Genomic DNA, 19643 nt, shown 5'->3' with positions numbered 1-19643 from the left:
TTGAGGATGGAAAGGGGGTGGGGATTGTGAAAGTTACAGACTTTGGAATAAAATACAGTTCCTCGTGGGAGGTGGTGTGTGTCTAGGATCTCACTGCTTTCTCAGAGCAGAACAGGAACCTCCATTGTGCCAGACAGCGCATCTGTGAGGGCGGGGTTCCCAGATGGCCGGCTCCACCTTCTAGGTTCCCACATCCTCCGAAGTGGGAAGGAAGTGTGAGACGTGGAGACTTTTTCCCACCTCTTCCACTACAGTTCCTCTTCATTTGGGATCCTCGGCCCCAATTTGTTCTGCTTGTCTCCTCTCTGTCACTCTATTTCTTGACCACATCTCTCCTGTCTCCATTCTTTGAAAGCAAGAACTTTTTAAGAGCAAGGGGGATGGCTCAGGAACAGATGACAGGGAGGTTATGGAACCTCCATCCTTGGAGGTAGTGGCCAGACATGCTGCAGGCAGGATGTGTGTGGAGGCGGAAGGCTGGACCAGATGCCTCAGTGAGAACAAAAGTTTCAGGGTTCTGTTTTCCAGAACCTGTTTTCACCACACTCCTCGCCTCCAAATCTCCTTCTCCACTTTTGCTCAGCAGACGTATTAACAAATGTCTATGGGCCTGGCTAATCTCTCCCCAACTCTTCCACTGGCATCTCCTGGGTCTCCTTCCATGGCCCTGTCTCCTATCTGCCTAATCCCATGGCTGAATGAACACTAGCAGCTTTGAAATCTTTGGAAGCTTATGAGCTTTCCCTAAAATCTTTTCACTTCTTGTCAAGCTATCAAACCAGATTTCTCTCCCTTTCCCTTCAAAAGCTGTCCAGGGGCATTTTTTACTCTATGAAGGTTATGCATAATTATAAATCGATTAGGGACAAGCATGGGTTTTTAACAGCCTAAGAAAACAGGATTTAGAACCTATTTTTCAAAATAGAGTAAGATCCCATGGACAGCTGTAGAAATAAGCTACCAAGTTTCCAACAGCATTTTGATGGTGTAGCTAGCTTTGAAGCAAAGGTTTTATGAATGGACTCATCAGAATACAAATCTGAGAGCCAGGATGCTGTCTTATTTCTCTCTCTAGGGCCTAGCCTAATATTCAGCATGCAGCAGGAGCCCACACATACTGTTGAATTATGAGATCCAGCTTTCTCCATTCCAGTTCCTCGTCTTCTTTTTTAAAAAAATATGATCTGCCTCTCCCAGCATTTAATATTGGCTTTGATGAAATCCCTGCCTGACTTGATTTTTTAGAACGTTGTTATGTTCAATTTTATTATAAAGTTCTTAGAAGAAAAAAGATCACAGCCTGTTTTTAAAAGAAGTAATTTTGTAAGCAAAAATTAAAGTAAAAAATGAAATAAATGTCAGGATCTAGATAAAGAATTTACTGGTAAAGGAATGCTGATAAAAGAGTGAATAGGGAAGGGAATCAGTAGTTGGTTCATTAGAAGAAAATTTCCCCCAGGAGATGGAAGGACAATTATAGGCGACAGAATGTAACGTGGCGTTGCCTGGAACACTGGGGAGTCCCAAATATTAAGCTTGAGTAAAAAAGACAACAGATATGGAGAGGATTCTCTATTTTGAAAAAGAAGCTAAAATATACATTGATGTTTTTTCCTGACAATGACCAGGGTAATTGCATCTCTTTGGGACATGGAGCAAGGATTCTAGGGCACAAGCTGAAAGGACAGTGGGGTCACGAAGGAGAGGGACGGAGAGGGAGACATTTACATCACTTACTGCAGCAATTTTCTTAACAATAACTTGCTGATCAGGAAGAGCAGTGCAGTGTGGATTAGTGAGTTCAGAGAAGGACTAAGGAGAAAGAGCCAACCCCAACACACCCCTCCACTGGCCTGGATTCCACTGGGCAGGCCCTGTTCGGCCTGTGGCAGGTGAGGTGGGATCCGTCACCTCCCATGACTCCTTTCAGGCACTTTCTCTGAGTCACAGACCTACATATGGATATGTGTGTAGTCCAGGAAGTGATTTTGTTTGGCACATGTAGAGGTAATTTAGTAAAATGAAGGCAGGATTTTGCTAATACTTAATTTCCAAAAAATGACATATTTCTGGCAGGGAGGGAAGTAAATTTGGAACTGGGGACATCTGTAGTAAGTAACTCATCTACAGAACTAGAACCTGTCCTTTTAGCATTCTTTGGGTTTCTGCAAAGGCTGAGGGAGGCCAGGACTTCACTAGGGGTGCGTTGAGTGTGGCGTCGAGTGTGCCTCAGGCGGCCTCCCAGGGGAGAAACCCGAGGGCTTCCAGAACATCTGCAGCCCCCAAACAGGCCCCTTTCTCTCTCACTGGCTGATAGTCCAAGTCCCCGCATTAGAAATCTTTCCTTTTGGTGTTTAGTCTTTGTTAAAATTCAAATTTCTTTTAGAAAGGAGACTCACAAGACCTTATGAGTATGTATATCCTAGTGTGTATGCATGTCAGGCAGGGTCTCAGCTCCCGCTCCCCGCACCAGAACGCAGGACATGGGGAGGCCAAAAAGGAACGCCCATGGAGCCACAGACAGGGGAGTCATACCACTATATTCTCGAGGGCAGGTGGGTTGGAGACACAAAAGTAAACTCTGCCAGTACCCCAACAAGGGGTCTTCCTGCACCCCAGTCTCACTGGCGGCTGGGCGAGACACAGGAATTAGGACCCACACGATCCGCAACCTGCCATCCACGCTTGCTAACCCCACTTGCTAGCTGCAATCCACCGTCGGCTTTTCCGCCAAACAACCAACCCCCTTGTTAACTGCAATCTGCCCTTACTAGCTCAGCCACGGCAGTTATATCAGTGGCCAATGGCTAACCGGTTACAGCTGATGGCCAACTAGTCACAGCTGACGGCCATCTACTACCCGAGCCAGCACCTTTCCACGTGAGGCTGACAGCCTGGAAACTGCTCTCTGGGACTCTGTTCCCACAGTGACCAAGAGGTATAGAGAGAACTACAAAACTTTCCAGCAAAAAGGAACATGTACTTTGACCCTCCTATTTTAGATGTGAGGAAGCTGCAGTCCAGAGAGAACAGGTGACCTGCCCAAGGCCCCAAAGATACGCAGCGGCTGCACTTCCAGACCACTTTTCTCTAATTTCTGTGACAGGTTTTTGGCCGTAATTAGAGTCTCAATAAAGCCTTGTTTACTAACACCTGTGTATAGATCTGCTCTCACTCTGTAAAATATCTTCACAGCTCTACTGGCAGAATCTGGCAGAGAGGACATCATTGCAAACAACTTATAATTCTTCGTGCCATAACTCTAGAGATATAAGTTCGAGGATCAGCTTTACCATCAGCTCTGACAATTTGATTTCTGCAGGTGCAGACTCACGATGAATCACATCAAACCAAAGGTGGTTCCTGGTTTGGCCTGATTCTGGTGAGCAAATAAATGCAGTACTCTGACCTGGCTCCCAGAATGCTACCTCAACATCAGATGGCAGATTTTCTCTTTATTGCATTTGGTAAATTTAATAAACACCACATTTCACATATAAAGACCTTTGGGGAAGTAAATAGCACCTGTAGCTTATCTCGTACCACAGACAATGAAAAAGTAATTTCTTCTTGATGAATGTGAGTGCAATGGAATACGCCACCTGTTCACGTATCAGGATGCATGGTAGGAAGGCTATTGGAAACGTAAAGGTGCTATGAGGCTCTGTAGTTTTAGACTGCATGTACTTCCATCATTTTCTAATATTTAAATAAGAGGGGGTCTGAGTTTCTGAACTGGAAGAGACCTTAGGGAACATCTGTGTTCACTCCCTCCTTTCAGAGATGTGGATAAACGAGAAACAAAGTGACTTGCTCAAGGACAAACAGCTGAAGACACTTAGGCTGGGCCCTGGGGCTTCTAGGCCAGAGAGCTTTTTCTGTGCCCTCCCTCGTCTAGTTCTTGAAGAAACTGCTTGGCCAGCTCTCCTCTCTGACTCTGGCAAGTCAGAAAATCTGGGTTTCACACAACTTGCTTCAAGCATAGTCGAAAATAAGTAAGAAGACACAACCAGAAAGGGAAAGCTGGAGGGGAAGGAGGACAGGGAGAAGAGAGCATATGAAGCTAAGATCTTGTCCTTCTGCGTTCATCAGTTATACTAGTAGCTTGAAAGACAGGATAGCTAAGGAAGTAGACCAGGAAAATAGTAAGGATTACAAGAATCTTCACTAGCTATTATTTTTTAAAAATGGAATCATGCAAGCTTATTCTCTTGACTTTCTGCTTTCTGCAGTATTGCGTGTCTCTGTTGAGATGGTGATCCAAGGAAGCCCTACCAAGAAAATCTATTTAGATTTGGGGGGTGGATCATTTATTTTCTTCTTTGGCATACAAAGACCTTTGTTGGTGACATAAAAACAGAAGCTGTATTTCCAAAATGCAAAACAGAATATTGCATATTGGAATTCACCTTTAAGCCTTAGAATATGATAGACCCTAATGGTACATAACTGTGTCTGTGAAATGCCTCTATGAACCACTGCTCCACTCGAGACAGGCTCATTGGAGAGAGAAATAAAAATCTCAGAAACTCTTGCTTCTGCCCCCAAAGTTAATGCCAACATGGTTGAAGAAACAGTTCCCTAGATGACTTGATTTTAAATCCTCTCTAAGTTTTCATACACGTGTATGTAAATGCATAAACATTTTTCTGAAAGGATTCATAGAAATTACCTCTGGAAAGGAGAATGGATTAGCCAGCACATGTTTGTATGAAGGTAGACTACGCTTTATACTTCGATATTGGGTATTTTATAATGGGCTCTCATTCATGTATTTATTTTCAAAAATGTAAAAGAAAGAAAATTTACTTAAAGTATTAATAATTAATCTCTGGCTAACACATTATTTATAGAAAGAAAGCTGGTCTAGGAGTTGGGTGGCCTGCTAAACACTAGCCACGTTTTCTGTTGACTTATTTGTAAAATGAGGTGGTTGGATTAGATCATCTCTTCAATTCTATGATCTTTCTGGGTAAATGGGGAAAAAAAACAATCTGAATTAGAGGAAGTCTAAATTAAATTGTAGTTTCTTAAAGAAATACCATTTTCTAACATTAAGGAAAATTGTGAGTTGTCTCACAAAGTGTCTCCAAGTCAATCGGGCCATTTTCATCAAGACTTGCAGAAGCCTCCCTTTTAAACTAGAAGAGCCAGGAAGGAACCCTGAGAGCGCTGTGTGGTGAGGCTGATCTCTTGGCAATCCTTCTGGAGCCCCACGCCTCGCAATGTACCAAGTACAGCATATTTAAAGGTAAAATGGTTTAATATATTTTTTTTTTATCATTTTACCAAAGTTACTGAAATGAATTTCGTGCTTTGCTTCATTTTTTAGCTGTTTTTTAAAAAATTAATTTTCCCTTGTTGCATGAACAGAGGACCCGGGGTGGGGATAAGTTTTTGCTCTCTTTTTCAGTACAGGCTGAAAGCTATTGTTTGAGGGCTACCAGGTTCCAAGGCACAACAGAAAGACAACATAAGGGAATTCAATCAGTCCATATTCTAAAATGCAACAAATAACTATAGAAACCTGTTAGAGATCTTTGTAATTCCCATTTCAGGGAAATATTCTACCTTCTAAGTCTTGGAGGTGAGAAGAACAATCAAATCTTTCTGGAGTACCTGGTTTTACTCATGTCCTGACCATCCTGTTAAGTGTCCTGGTCAGGAGAGGGAGGCCTAGGCGTACGGCCTTCCTTCTAGTCAGGAAGGAGACTGGGTTTTCAGCCGAGGAGCTTAGGGAGCAGCTGAGTGGGTAGAGAGGTCTGTGCCAAAAAGTCAGTCCAAGGAAGTGGAGATCTAGGAGAGTCTCAGTGATGGAGCTGAGGTCAGATTCCTGCAAGGTTTCAGAAAGCTGAGGTACCAGGCAATGAGGACTAGTGAGAGTTTCAGAAAACTGTTAAGTCAAACAAGAGGCTGATGCTGTTTCAGCCCTGACCAAGAATAAACTTAAATTGTGTATAAAAAGAAGCAAGGTTCAGCGGAGACATTGCCTGTACTCTCTGCCTGCAGCCTCTGTCATTCCCATCCCCTAACCAGAGAGGTCACTTTCAAGGGCCTTGGGTATTAGTTCATTTCTAACTTTGAGGTTCCAACTGAGCCGGGAGAACACCTGAAAGGAAATGAGTGCTCAGGACTGACAAGATGGTGTCTGCTTACGAAGCAGACAACTCACTTCTATTGAGCACAAAGGACCCACTGGATGCTGTTAAAGACATCTCCCTGTCTGTCATGTCTTATTCTTCTAGGATGGCCCAACACTTTTCCCCTGAAACATTGCTTATGTTTCCTAACAGACTAGCAAACTGTTTGATAGTATGGAAATAAATTCTATCTGTCCCTTTCTATATAATTCCAAATTAGAGTGAAATTCTATTTTTCCTAATTTATAAAATAGGTCTGATCAAATTTTCTCATAGTTTTCTAGCTATTTTTTTTTTTTTTTTAATATGGCACTTTCTTCATAGCACAGCTTTTACATTTGCTTGATAATATGGTATAATCATAGTGGTTCCTATATGTTAGGGACAAATGTGGAATTAATGTGATTTTTTAACATTAATTTAAAGCAAATTTACGCTATGCATTTGTATTCTATCTTGAGTTTAAAATGAAGCTTTGTACTTATACAAACAGCAAGATGAATTTCTAGATTTTAGTGAAAATAATAGTAAAAAACTAATTAAAAGATAAATAGATGGGAATTTAATCTCTTCAATTTGAAATCTCTTAGCTTGAATCCCTCATTAGAAGGGCTTCATAAAAAACAAGTTGTAAACATTCTCAATAATTAAACATGAATATGTGATCTATGATAAAATTTGGCCCTTAGGCCATATATGCTTAAATATACAAAATTATACTTGTATTTAATTCCTCCCCCCTTTTTTATTAGCTCCATCCTCCAGTGAAATGCATCTGTGTGTATAATTATCTTGTTCCTTCCATCTACCATGGATCATATTAAAAATGCTTCTTCCCATAGACTGTGAAGTATTCACTGATAAGCTACAGGGAATTTAGGCTGTAACAGGTCCTTACCACTTAATAACGCTGTTGAGTTGGTTTATGAGGATTGAATTATTCATAGAATATTTTTCTATCATGTCACTTCAAACTAAGACTTAGGGATATTAGAGCACCAACAGGATAGTGATGAAGAAAATAGAATGGTTTTCCTTAAAAACCAAACAATCACCTCAGTTTAATCCCTGTAATTTCACATGAAATAATGGCAGTTTACTCTTAAGCTCCATTGTTTTTGAACATGGAAGAGTCTTCACCAACATCCCAAAATGTCTAAATTCTGTGAGGTAGGAAAAAAATACTGCTTTGAGAGTCAGAAGATGTGGGTTTTAGTTAGAGCTCGACTTTTGTCACTAACTAGGCTTGTGACCTTCAGCAAGGTCCTTTACCTCTCTGGGACTGTTTGTATTAAATTCTAAAATGAGGGCTTAGATTAGTGGAGGGTTAAGATTTCTTTCAGTTATAAAATTTCATTAGAATTCTATAATGTTTGTTTAGAAGGTGCAGAAAGTGCAGGCGGTTTATATTGATGCATGCTAGAAGTAAAAAAGACTAATTTGATTGTATGATTTGAATCAGGTAAACTAATAGTGCGTAATCCTCCCCCACCCCATAACTTTTAGTTGTTTTCCTATCAGGTTTGGTATATGAAATTTTGATCACTTAAAACAGCTGTAATTTGTGATTAGGACAATTATCTGCTGGAGGGGTAAGTGGATATAAACAAGAGAGGGACTCATGGTATATATGCTAAAAACAATGGTTAGTGTCTGGCACATGCAATAATTTTTAATCACTACCCACTGGGATGTTTTTGAATTAATTAGTCATTTAGGTAACATTTTAGAAGTGTTATTCTTTACTTTGTGTTAAAACTAGAATTAACCAGTTATAATGTTCTATAGCAATACTGTTATTATAGCAGAATTTTATATAGCAATGTCCTCAAACACAACAGTTTTGACTAAAACCAAATACTTCATAATTCTTCCCACCGCTATCTTTTTTCTAAATAGGAAGGGCTGGTGGTTATTTTAGCATCTGGGTCATGCACTACTGATATCCTTTCAATCATCTTCAAGAATTGTTTTCCTTTTGTTTCATTTTTATTTAAGAAGAATGACAGTTAGTTGGATCTAAGCCTAGCTTTCGTAAGTTTTCTTTGTTCTTCTTCTATTTTTCCCCCCAGCAACTTCCTTAGTTCCTTTGGTTCTTGTTGCTAAGTCTGCAGACTGGTTATAAAAGGGAAATGATTTTAAGGCGACTGAAGACAGATGTTAAATTTGAGAGTTTTCTTACTTTTCAAATTGTACCATTTAGGATCTTAGAAGGTTTAGCAGTAATAGAATCCTCCTTTAGGACTGAGGTGAGTTAAGGAATAGCCTTGAACTTATTAAGGGGGAAAAGTGGGGTATTTGGGACTATGTATGAGTGTGTGTGATGATTTATGCACACACACAGACATGCGTAGAATTAAGTACTGACCAATTTTCCTTAACCATACTTCCTCACCTTGGCTAATAGAAGGAGCTGGTTTACACACTGTCCAGAAAAAGACAAAATATATATTTAGCTGACAATGAAGACACAATTTCAAGTGAGGAAAAAGGAGAGGGGGGTTGCAGGAAGCTGAGAATAATGGAAGCAAAGTATTATTCTTGACTTTTTTTGGAAAATGTTTGGTGTTTCTGTGTGAGGGGAATTATGTATATGTGGATAATGGTAATATTATAATCCCACCAGAACATATTGCATGTTGTAGTGAAATACACGTCTGAGAGCTGTCCAATGAGTTACTCTCATTTTTTTTTACGAAGATATCATCCACAGAAAGAAAACTTATACTGGCAAAATGCTGCCCTCTCAAATATATTGACTCCATACAGAATTGAATATTTTATAACCTGAACTGAAATACAAGAATGTAATTAGAAATCATTCAATAGATCTGAAAGTTTCAGTGTTATAAATTGTTACTTTCAAACAAGGGTCATTTAATAAAATGTAACCCCAGGAAATAATAACTAGTGCTGGACTTACATCCCATGTATATATATGGGCTGAAGACACAGAATATTCTATGTGATTTTTCACTTCATTTTTAACAAAGTGCTACATCAGAACAGAATTACACTTTTTCATACAATATTTAATGTGACTACATTAAACATTTAGTCACCTTTAATGTAATTATTTAAGAGCCAAGTAGATGAAATTGTATTTCACAGAAAAAGGATACTTTAAGGTTGAGTCACAAAGTATGTGCTCTGAAGTCACTGGAAAGCACTTGATCACCATAATAAAGATGGCCAAAGGTTTCTGACTTAATTAAAAATAAGGAGTCATATAAGAAATGGCTTTATTAGAAAAAAATGTAGTGTACACGTGGCTAATTTCTATCATAGAGATACCTCTTGGCTATTTTATAATTAAAATCGGATACAAGGTTGAAGCTTCTTTAGAAGTTCGTGGCATTTCTTCCTATTCTGATATGTGACTTAGGGAAGGAGTTATCTTCATGTGATAGAAACCCTTTATTTCTTTTCATAATTACAATTAATCAATCAGTAGTTTAGCACTGGCACAAAACACAGAAGGTATTATGTAGGTAGTGCTTTGCGTAATAGACATCACACTTCCAACCCCAGAATCAGGCACAGGTACGCCATTGAGAGTTTAAATCCCCTAGGACCACTCAAATCCCACATTATTATCATTATTACCTAATAGTAATTAAGTAATGTGATCACCTGTAACCTAACAAAACCTCTGAATGCAGTTTCTCTCTTCGCCTTTTTCCTGTTCGATGGGTAATTCCGAGCAGATGTGCAGTATGCAGTACTGATTTCCAGTCTCTTTTTAAACTCCTTCAAGCCTGTGCTATTAAACTGAGACAACCACATCGAGATAGAGTCTGTCATAGGATTCCCTGAAGCACAGAATGAGGAGGAGACTGAGCAAACACGACCCGGGAAGGCACCAGTTGAACCATGACAATTCTGTAAGACAGAAACACGCAGTTGTAAGCATCCATGTGTCACTAGCAGAACACCACCTGTGTGCTGGGAGCACGTTGCTGTGCCTTCAGAAGCACTTCTAATAAATGTGCCCCCGAAGGCCTGAAATCCGGCTGTCAATAAACAGTGACAATCTGGAGTCTAAGTGATGCATGTAATATATTATGGGCTTTCATGTGGAATATTTTTAATCAATATTGTTAATGACTTTTTATCAATTTAATCCACCTTGACTTTGGTGGCAAAAAAAATCTAATACTTCAAAGGAAAAAAATCAATCACCGTTAAATGTTATAATAGTTTGTTAATTAGTTTTTTAGTGCCCTCTATCACCATCATTCTTGTCCTTGTTTAGAAATATCTGAAGGATTAGAAAGACAAATAAGAAAATCACCTGAGTTTTGAGATAACATATTTATATATATTTTTGGATAGAAACATCTATTTCTCAGCAAAAACATCAAGTAGTAATCATTGTACAAAAAAAATGAGGAAATATATAAAAAATGAAGGAAAACATAAAAAAATTAATCCTAATTCTAACTGTGCATATGTTGGTGTGTTTCTTTCTAGCTTTTTCTCTCCACTTCTTCTGCAATAGTTATGTCTGATGCCAATCGCCAGAAAACCTACAAGAATCATCTAAACAGGCAATTCTGTTGTGATGATTTAAGGGAACTGAGAACATGCTACTTCAGAAATGCTTGTCATGAATTCAAGACTCTCCCACAGGCTGGTCCTGGGCCTCCGGCTACAAATACACCTGGCGACTGCGGCTGCCTCCAGCTGCTTCCTCCAGCTCACGGCCCTGGAGCTGTGCATGAGTTCAGCTTCATTCTACCCCGACCCCCTTTGCCAGTCAATCCTAAGGCTTTGGGTGCAGAAGTGAGCAGCTTCTTTGCATAAAGAGGTTGATGGTGCTGGCGAAGGAATAACTTCTCTAGCTTAATATCCATTTAGCAGTCAATTAAAAAAATAAACAAATGAGGAAAACAAGTTCCCTGGTACATTTTTTTCTTTGGGGCACTCCCATAGGTTTGTATTTTCTCTTTGTATTTCTACAGAATGCTAACATTGCCCTAATCTTCAAAACTCATCCTCAAGATTTCCACACTGCTGCTTTAGTTTAATCCATAATTCATATGGCTAAAAGAACAATTTATGCTCAGGAATGGAAATCGGAAAACCAATCAGTAAAAAAAGAGGTGCTGAAATACCTTTTTTTCTGTAATATGCTCACAAAAGCTGCCTCCCTACCTCTCAATTTCTACATTTTAAGAGTCAGACAAGCTATTTGTATAGCATATTAACAAAGACATATATTTCAATGGTATTTTCATGCCTAATTGTTTTCTGAGCTTTACTTTACTTGGGCTAAATATAACCTAAACCTTCAGGAAGGCTGTGACCTCTGGGATCTTATCTTTATTCTGATAATCCCTGAAATACACACTAGGTGTTTTCTGCTTTTATATTAACCATAGACTCTCTGGATGTCTGATGATAATTTTAACAGGTAAAATGAAGCAGTGGAAAGAAAAAAGTAAGATAAAAAGCAGCAAAACAGTGACAACAGCATACCGTTTGCAGTGAGCATTTTGACTGTAAGGTCAAATTTTAAGCAGAAGCTTAAAGAAAGTATCGTACTTGACAAAATGGTATTCAATGACGTTTTCTAGATCTTAGAGACTGTATTTCATGGTTCATGGGGAGCTAGAATAACACACGTGTAGCAACAATCAACTTGTCCTTGTTCTTCTTAAAGCCAGTCAAATTTTTGTCAAAGCAAAACTGAATCCGCTATTGCCAAAGCAGACCTTTGATTTTATCAGAGTTCTAAAATGGTTCCTTCTATCTCGGTACAGATGAAATCTTTAAAAATGCCTCTGGTGTCGTGGTTTGTTGGTTCATATGCCTCTCTGAAAAGTCAAATCCACCTTTCCCCTCTACATTTTCCCCAGTGAAAACCATTCACAAAAACCAGAGCTTAGGTGCTCTAATAGGAAACGGCTTGTTTAACAGTTTCACTTGACTTAGCAGTAGCAAAGCCCACTCCCGTGCGTTCTGAGCCTGGTGTCATACGATGGAATCAAACCAAGAGTCCTGATCCACTGAAATTTTCTTATTACCCTTTAAATATTTTAAAGTGAGCACAGTTTTCAAACATTCCTTCTCTTTGTTCTTAACTAGAGAAAATATAAATCCATACACCGAGGCTCTGTAATTGGCCTCTATATTCCTGCTGGTTCTCTATCATGTATTATCTGCACTGTAGCCTGAGTACTTTCTTTGCCAATTTATATTTTACTCCGTGAAGTGGGCTCTGCACCAAATGCTGATGCTCTGTTGGGAACGAACTAATTAGGATTTTGTTTATCTTCTCACCTTTTTCTTATAGAAGCACTATTACACTTTTCACCTCCTCTTTCTCTTTAATGATGCCTTGCTTTTGGTTTCTACCACCTTCAAGTACTTGTCTGGTCCCAGATACCACCCCTCCAGAACCAACCTACTTTCTTTGGTAATTTAATGAGAATGATGATGATTTAACAAAATTGTTTCCATTCTCACTCAGGAGGAGCCAGCTGACACCATGATTTCACGGGGTAATTCCCTGCTCCCTTCACTTCACATGAATTACCCAACAGAGCTGACCATTACACTGCATAATTTCACTCTGTACATACAAAACGACTTCTCAGCAACCCATACCTGTTGTACCTGTTCTGGCACTAGTCAATTAGTCAATGAGCTCCCCACCTCAGCCAGGCAGGTCCCTGAATCTTTTCAGCCACAATGTAGCCTCAAATTCATGGGCAGTTACTTCAAAATAAAAGGACTGAAGTTAAACAAAAAACCTTTAATGATTTTAGCCAAAACCTGCTGCAAGGCTCCTAGAACAACCCTCACCACCCAGATAATACAAACTTCAGAATAAGTGACCAACTTATTAAAATAGAACATTAGCATACATTTCAGAGCATATAAAAAATATAACAGCATCCCCAAATTGGTTTTGTATGTAAAGTTATTAGAGCAAAACATCACTGTAACGTCTGAAATAACTCACTGAGATTCTCAAAGCAAACATTATAGAAAGCAACTCAGTTTCACAACTGTGTTTATACCAGAGAGCAAGTAACAATTTCTTTTGAAAGTGACGATGAAAAACCCAAGTCAGAAAAACTCTTAAGAAACTTCTGACACTGTCCCAGGTACCTAAAGCAGAATTAAAACAGGACTTGGGACCCAAGGCTGCAAATGAGCCAGTGGAATTGGTACCGAAGCCTGTGTGACAGTCACTATCACTGGTGGCGATGCCTGTAATCTGCAAGCAAATCACCAGTGGAGCCGTCCTTGCTAGGCAAGCTAATCTATGTGGTTATGTTGGGGTTAGTCTGTACAGCCCTGAAAAACTGTCTCTGATATAATCTACTATGAAGTAGCTGGCCGTAACCACCAGATAGCACATTGTGGGGAAATAAAAACTCTAGACAGGAAGTTTAGTACTTTTTGAGAACCGACCTAAAAAAACCCCACAGATCTTTGTGATGATTAAAAATCAGGCCTTCCAATCATGTAACGAATAGTTGAATTTTGACATGTAACTTAACTTCCGGGTGAGGTTTGCAAGTTTTAAAATGACAAAATTATTACATTTGAACATTGGTTCTAATGGAAGGGAATTTATCATGAAAAATGTTCAGGGTACTAGGCTGTGGAACTAAAAGTTATTTTTAGGAAATAATTTTACAGAATTTTCAGATCTGCAATTTATGTGTGTCATCAGACTTCAGTTATAAGGCATGGGGACTTCTGCTATAGGACTTTGGGACAACAGCAATTAATCATATGTGAAAGAAACTCAACACAGTTTTCATAGCTCTAGTAACCTTAGCCTTGGAGAGAGGTAGGATATATTTGTGTATATTCATTAGACACTGTCATGCAGGAACTCAGCTCCCGCTCCCCGCACAAGAAAGCAGGATATGGTGAGGCCAAAAAGGAATACCCATGGAGCCATGGATACGGGAGTCATGACACTATATTCTCGATGGCGGCTGGTTGAGACACAAGAAGCAAACATCTGCCAATTCCCCAACAAGGGGTCTTCCTGCACCCCAGTCTCACTGGCGGCTGAGCGAGACGCAGGAAGCAGGATCAACACGATCTGCAATCCACAATCCGCTTGCTAACCGCATTTGCTAGCTGCAATCCACGCCTGCTAGCGTAGCCACAGCAGTTATATTAGTGGTTAATGGCTAACTGGTTACAGCTGATGGCCAACTAGTTACAGCTGATGGCCATCTGATCACAGCTGATGGGCCTCTACTACCGGAGCCAGCACCTTTCCACGTGAGGTCGAGAGCCTGGAAACTGTTCTCTTGGCTCTGTCCCTACAGACACACTCACAAATAAACATATAAAAACATTTCTTTAAAACAGAAGCCTGATGTTAGGAATTTAAATTCCTAACATCAACCAGTTAATTATCTAGAAGGAAACAAAACAAGCAATTGGTGAGTGCCAGTTATGCCCTGGTCGAGGCTCTTTCACATATATCATCTCATTAACTCTCTGAAATGTCAAAATGTGCTGAGATTTTTTCCCCCTGAAAATCACCTCGTTGGATTAAAATTAATTACTATGTAAAGTTTCATTTTTCACAATAATCATGGAGTTTAGGCAGAAACCTTTAACATCTACCTCGATATGTGTAAGAACATGTAATCAGAAACCAACCAAAAAAAGGAAACCTTCCTCCCTGCATAAATTCTTGATTATATCAGTGAGACAGGAAGGAGGAGAAATGGTGCTAAGTGTTTTTTCTGCTGCCCATGCCAAAGAAACAAAAATATTTGCTTGTGTCTGGTGTCGTGCGGGGCAGCCTGTGGGGCCTCAAGTCCCGCTCCCCACATAAGAACGCAGAATATGGTGAGGCCAAAAAGGAACACCCACAGAGCCACAGGTAGGGGAGTCATACCACTATAGTCTCACTGGAGGCTGGATCCATAAGGCTGATACAAAATTGTCAGGTGATTCTGTTTAGAAAACTCATTGGAAGCAAAGACCTTAGTCCGACACTTGGTGATGGCCTTTCCCCTAATGGAAACACGTTTCCAGGAGGACATTAAGCAGTGGTATGACTTCATCAGTATCACTGTCCTTCAGATGATAAACCAAACTCACATCAAGTTTAGCACAGTTAAGACCTACTCTACCTGTATTACTTATTGACAGAAATAATCGAGTTTGTTGTTAATTATACAATAAATAATATCATTTGGGTGTGTTTTGCTGTTAGGTGACAGTGCTATGTCAAAACTTGTCCAAAACCAAGGACAGATTGTGTTTTATCAGTTTGGAAAGTTTTAAAAATTTATTTTCCAGCCAAGGAGGTTACTGTGGTTATTGTTTCAGTTATAAGCCTGTCCGAAAGTTTCCTATAAACAATTAGGCTTCTTGGAGCATCACATTTTAGAGGATTTCTTACATCTGAATCTTATAAATTAGATTCTTCCATGTACAAATTATGCAAATTTAAGGTATCTGATGAGTAGTTAAGAGACCAGTAACAAGGGGAAAAAAAGGTAGTAATTAGATTTTTTTAAGATGAAGGAATAAAGTGGGATATAAATCTAGTAGAAATTAATAAAAGCTTTATATTCAAGAATCACAAGTATAGAGGTGACCGGATGGCTCAGTTGGTTAGAGCACGAGCTCTCAGCAACAAGGTTGCTGGTTCAATTCCCCCATGGGATGGTGGGCTGCACTCCCTGCAACTAAGATTGAAAATGGTGACTGGACTTGGAACTGAGCTGTGCCCTCCACAGCTAGATTGAAGGACGACGACTTGGAGCTGATGGGCCCTGGAGAAACACATTGTTCCTCAATATTCCCCAATAAAAATTTTTTTAAAATCACAAGTATAAATGCTTATTGTAACATGCAAAAAAAAAATCCTAGATAATTGTGCACAAATTTTCTGAAATGGTAAGACAGAATCTGGATCACAGAAGAGAGAATATCAGAGAAAATCAAACTGTGCAAAATGGACCTCAACACCAGTGGGGCCTTCCTTCAACATGCCCAGCAATCTCTCCCTGCAGCGTCTGTCATGCAGGGACTCATGGTGGGGGGGTCTCAGCTCCCACTCCCCACATAAGAACACAGGATGTGGTGAGGCCAAAAAGGAACCCCCATGGAGCCATAAATAGGGGGGTCACACCACTATATTCTCGCTGGTGGCTGGGTTGGAGACATAGGAAACAGGATCCACATGATCTGCAACTTGCCGCCCGCTTCTCTGCCAACCAACCTCACTTGCTCGCTGCAATCTGCCCTGCTAACTGCAATCCGCGCTTGCTAGCTCAGCCACCATATTCTTGCTAGCCCCCCATTTTCTGCTAACGCAGCCACAGCAGTTATATTAGTGGCCAATGGCTCACTGGTTACAGCTGACGGCCAACTAGCCACAGCTGATGGCCATCCAATCACAGTTGATGGCCATTTACTACCTGAGTCAGCACCTTTCCACGTGAGGCCGAGAGCCTGGAAACTGCACTCCTGGCTCTGTCCCCACAGCGTCCCCTCCCATTCCCCTCAAAAGTTATTTCAAAATTTCATTCTCTCCTTAAGCCCTTTCTCCACTTTCTTCCCACCAATTCTTAATAGATAAACTGGCTTCTAAGCAGAAAGGTGGTGCCATCAAGAAGGAACTCCTTCAACAATCTGCCCAGCAAAGGTATCTGCCTCCGTGCCCATTGACGCTGCCTTCTCCCCTTTCTTCTTTCGTCCAAAGTGCATTCCTCCACATGGGTTCAGGACCCATCGCTTCCTCTTTCATAAGGAGCTCCCTCTTCTACAAAGGTGCACTCTTGGGTTCTAACTTCAACCTTCTTTTTAAGTCTACACCAGCACTGACCACATGTAGCTATTTAAAATTAATTAAAATGAAATCAAATAAAAAATCCAGTTCCTCAGCTGCACTAGGAACTAGTGGCTTGTAGCCACTGTGTCGGGCAGTGCAGTGCAGATAAGAGCATTTCCATTATCGTAAGTTCCACTGGGCAGTGCTGTTCTGTGTATTCTATCCACCCCTGGGGAACCTCTCCTTCATTCCTAAGGCTTTAAACTATACTCCCCTGACATTAATTTACGTTAAGACTGTAGATTCCAAGTATTTTTTTAAAAGCAATACACCAGTGGTTCTTAATGACAATCTGCATATTAGAACCACCTGGGGGGCTTTAAAATTATAAATGCTGGACCCCTATCCAGGTTAATTAAATCAGAAATTCTAGGGGGTGAGGGTGCATTAGATCAGGCTAAGATGCATTTCAAAAAAAACAACTGAAAGTATTTTAATGTCATGTGAAAGCTCAAATAAAGTAATCTGCCTTAGTGGGGATTCTCCATATAAATTCCCTATGCAGCATTGCCACAGACTCCTCTTATAACACATGGAGACAGGAATCAAAAAGTCAAATTTCTTACCTGTATGATAAAATGTGAGAAAAAATAAAAGTACTCCCATGAATATATTACTTAAAAAAGTGACAACTCCACAAGTAATTCCTTCTGGAACTGGGTAGACAGTTTCCACAAAAAGCTCAAAAAATATAGGTATACTGCTATTCAAGAACACTCCCAGGAGAATACAGGAGGCATACAGTGTCACTAAAATAAAAACACAAACAGTTTAGTTTCCAGTAGCAGCAGTGAGTATTATCAGATAGATCTTCTGGGTCTTCTCTTCTATAAGTTACCGACATGCAATTTCACCTCTTTTCAATGGCAGTTGATAAAATTTGATAAAGCATCATATATCCGTCAGTTCTTTGCTCAGGTTTTTGTGGAGTACTTAGGAAAAGGTTTTGTTCCTGGATGATTACCAGCTTATTTGCTTTATCTTTGTGGTGGATTATTCCAAAGCATAGAAACAATTTTACCATAATAATAGAATTAAAAGGATTATTCCCCTTTAGTCACACTCCTGAAAAACTGAGGGATCGATAAAATATAGCAACTTAATCCAAAATCTAGACAAATTCTATAATTTTAAAGAGAATTTAAAATCTAAGAATAAATGTAAGAAACATTGTTACTGAAAATTATGTATTTAAAGAGACTGATTAAAGTAGCCCTCAAATACAAAATAAAAATTATTCAGCATATAATTCCTGGAGAAACACTTAAAATAGAATTATTCATAGAATATATCAAATTATCAGAATCAATATTTTTTCTTTATTTTCTATATTGCATTAGTGTTCACCACCCAGAGTCAGTTCTCCTTCCATCACCATATATTTGACCCCCTTTACCCTCTTCTACCAGTCTTCAAGTTTTGAATGAGTTTTGTGTCAACAGTTCTTTAAAAATTTCTAACGTTTTTGAAACACAGAAAAAAATTCACCCAGAAATATATAATTAATAGTGGTTAGGATCTTAGATTAGCCAATAAAAAGCCTATTAATCCTATTCTGTAGTGAAATTTTTGAATAAGGACATTCTTCTTAGAAGAATGTTTAGAGAAATGCACCGTACTCCAAATAATTATACTATTGCTATTGTCTGCATACAAACCTTCATTAATTTTAATTTGAAGGTGAAAACAGAACCAGTAAGGAAAAAAATGATATCGTATTTAAAAATCTAAAACACATCCCCTATAGGCTAAAAGTATATCATGCCCAGTGATGATAATGAGTAGAATTTATTCTAAGCTTAAGGTTACCAGGAAGATATTTTAAATAAAAATATTTATTAAGGAAAAGAAATTTCTGTACAAGAACTGCAGAAAATGAGGGAGTTACCCTAAATCTGTTATGTATTATTCATAGAACATATCAAATTATCAGAATTTATAACTGATTACAATAATTAACAGTCCATGACACTGTGGAAGGGGTGAAAACAATAATATCCACTGTTTTCTAATAGAATTTCTCTAATTAACCCCAACTCCTGCTTCCTCTTCCAATTATACTGGCCTTCCAGGATTATAAACTATTTAGTACATTCTGATAACAAAAACAGCTGGTGATTACTTTGACTTTCTCTGAATAGAAGACACATAAGGAAATAGAGAACAAAAGGATGACAGTGAAAAAGAACATACTGCTGGCTAAAGCAGGGACCGAATCATCCACAGAATTAAATGGGAAGCATCTGATAGTTATAATACATACCATTTAAAACATGAAGTAATTTTCAAGAGACTCTTAAAAACAGAACAAAACCTAACACCTCATGCTCACTGTATATTTGCTAGACATAGATCACGTAAATCAATCAACATGTTTTACTTAACACATGGCACATTAATGGTCCATTAGGAAATCTAGGGAGGGACTATCACTGGTAGCTTTTATAGAATATTATATCTACAAAACACTTTATAATAATTTATTGGTCAGTTAGTGGAAATCAGAGTAGAAATGGCTACTGACCCAAACACAGATGAGCCCAGAAGTTTAAAGTAAGACAACACTGAAATAAAATGACAGGAAAAAGCACTCTCTTAAGAACCAGAAGGTGCTACTTCTAAGTAATTATTCACAAACCAGTGATGGAATTACTATTTTTTAGAAACTATGA

The 19643-nt window shown here is 39.2% G+C and overlaps 1 protein-coding gene across 1 annotated transcript in view; it reads right to left on the bottom strand.

Moving 5' to 3' along the window:
• Positions 1-8205: 8205 nt before the first annotated feature.
• Positions 8206-19643, bottom strand: part of SLC49A4 (solute carrier family 49 member 4) — a 74203-nt gene continuing 62765 nt past the window's right edge. The window contains exons 8-9 of the mRNA XM_033121570.1: positions 17538-17720; positions 8206-10022 (exon numbers count right to left, since the gene is read on the bottom strand). Coding sequence (XP_032977461.1) covers positions 9907-10022; positions 17538-17720 — 299 coding nt within the window. The 3' untranslated portion in view covers positions 8206-9906. The remainder of the gene's footprint in view (positions 10023-17537; positions 17721-19643) is intronic.

The sequence above is a fragment of the Rhinolophus ferrumequinum genome, chromosome 2 (genome assembly GCF_004115265.2).
Source record: "Rhinolophus ferrumequinum isolate MPI-CBG mRhiFer1 chromosome 2, mRhiFer1_v1.p, whole genome shotgun sequence".
Lineage (NCBI taxonomy): Eukaryota > Metazoa > Chordata > Mammalia > Chiroptera > Rhinolophidae > Rhinolophus > Rhinolophus ferrumequinum.
This window is presented reverse-complemented; position numbering and strand designations above follow the sequence as displayed.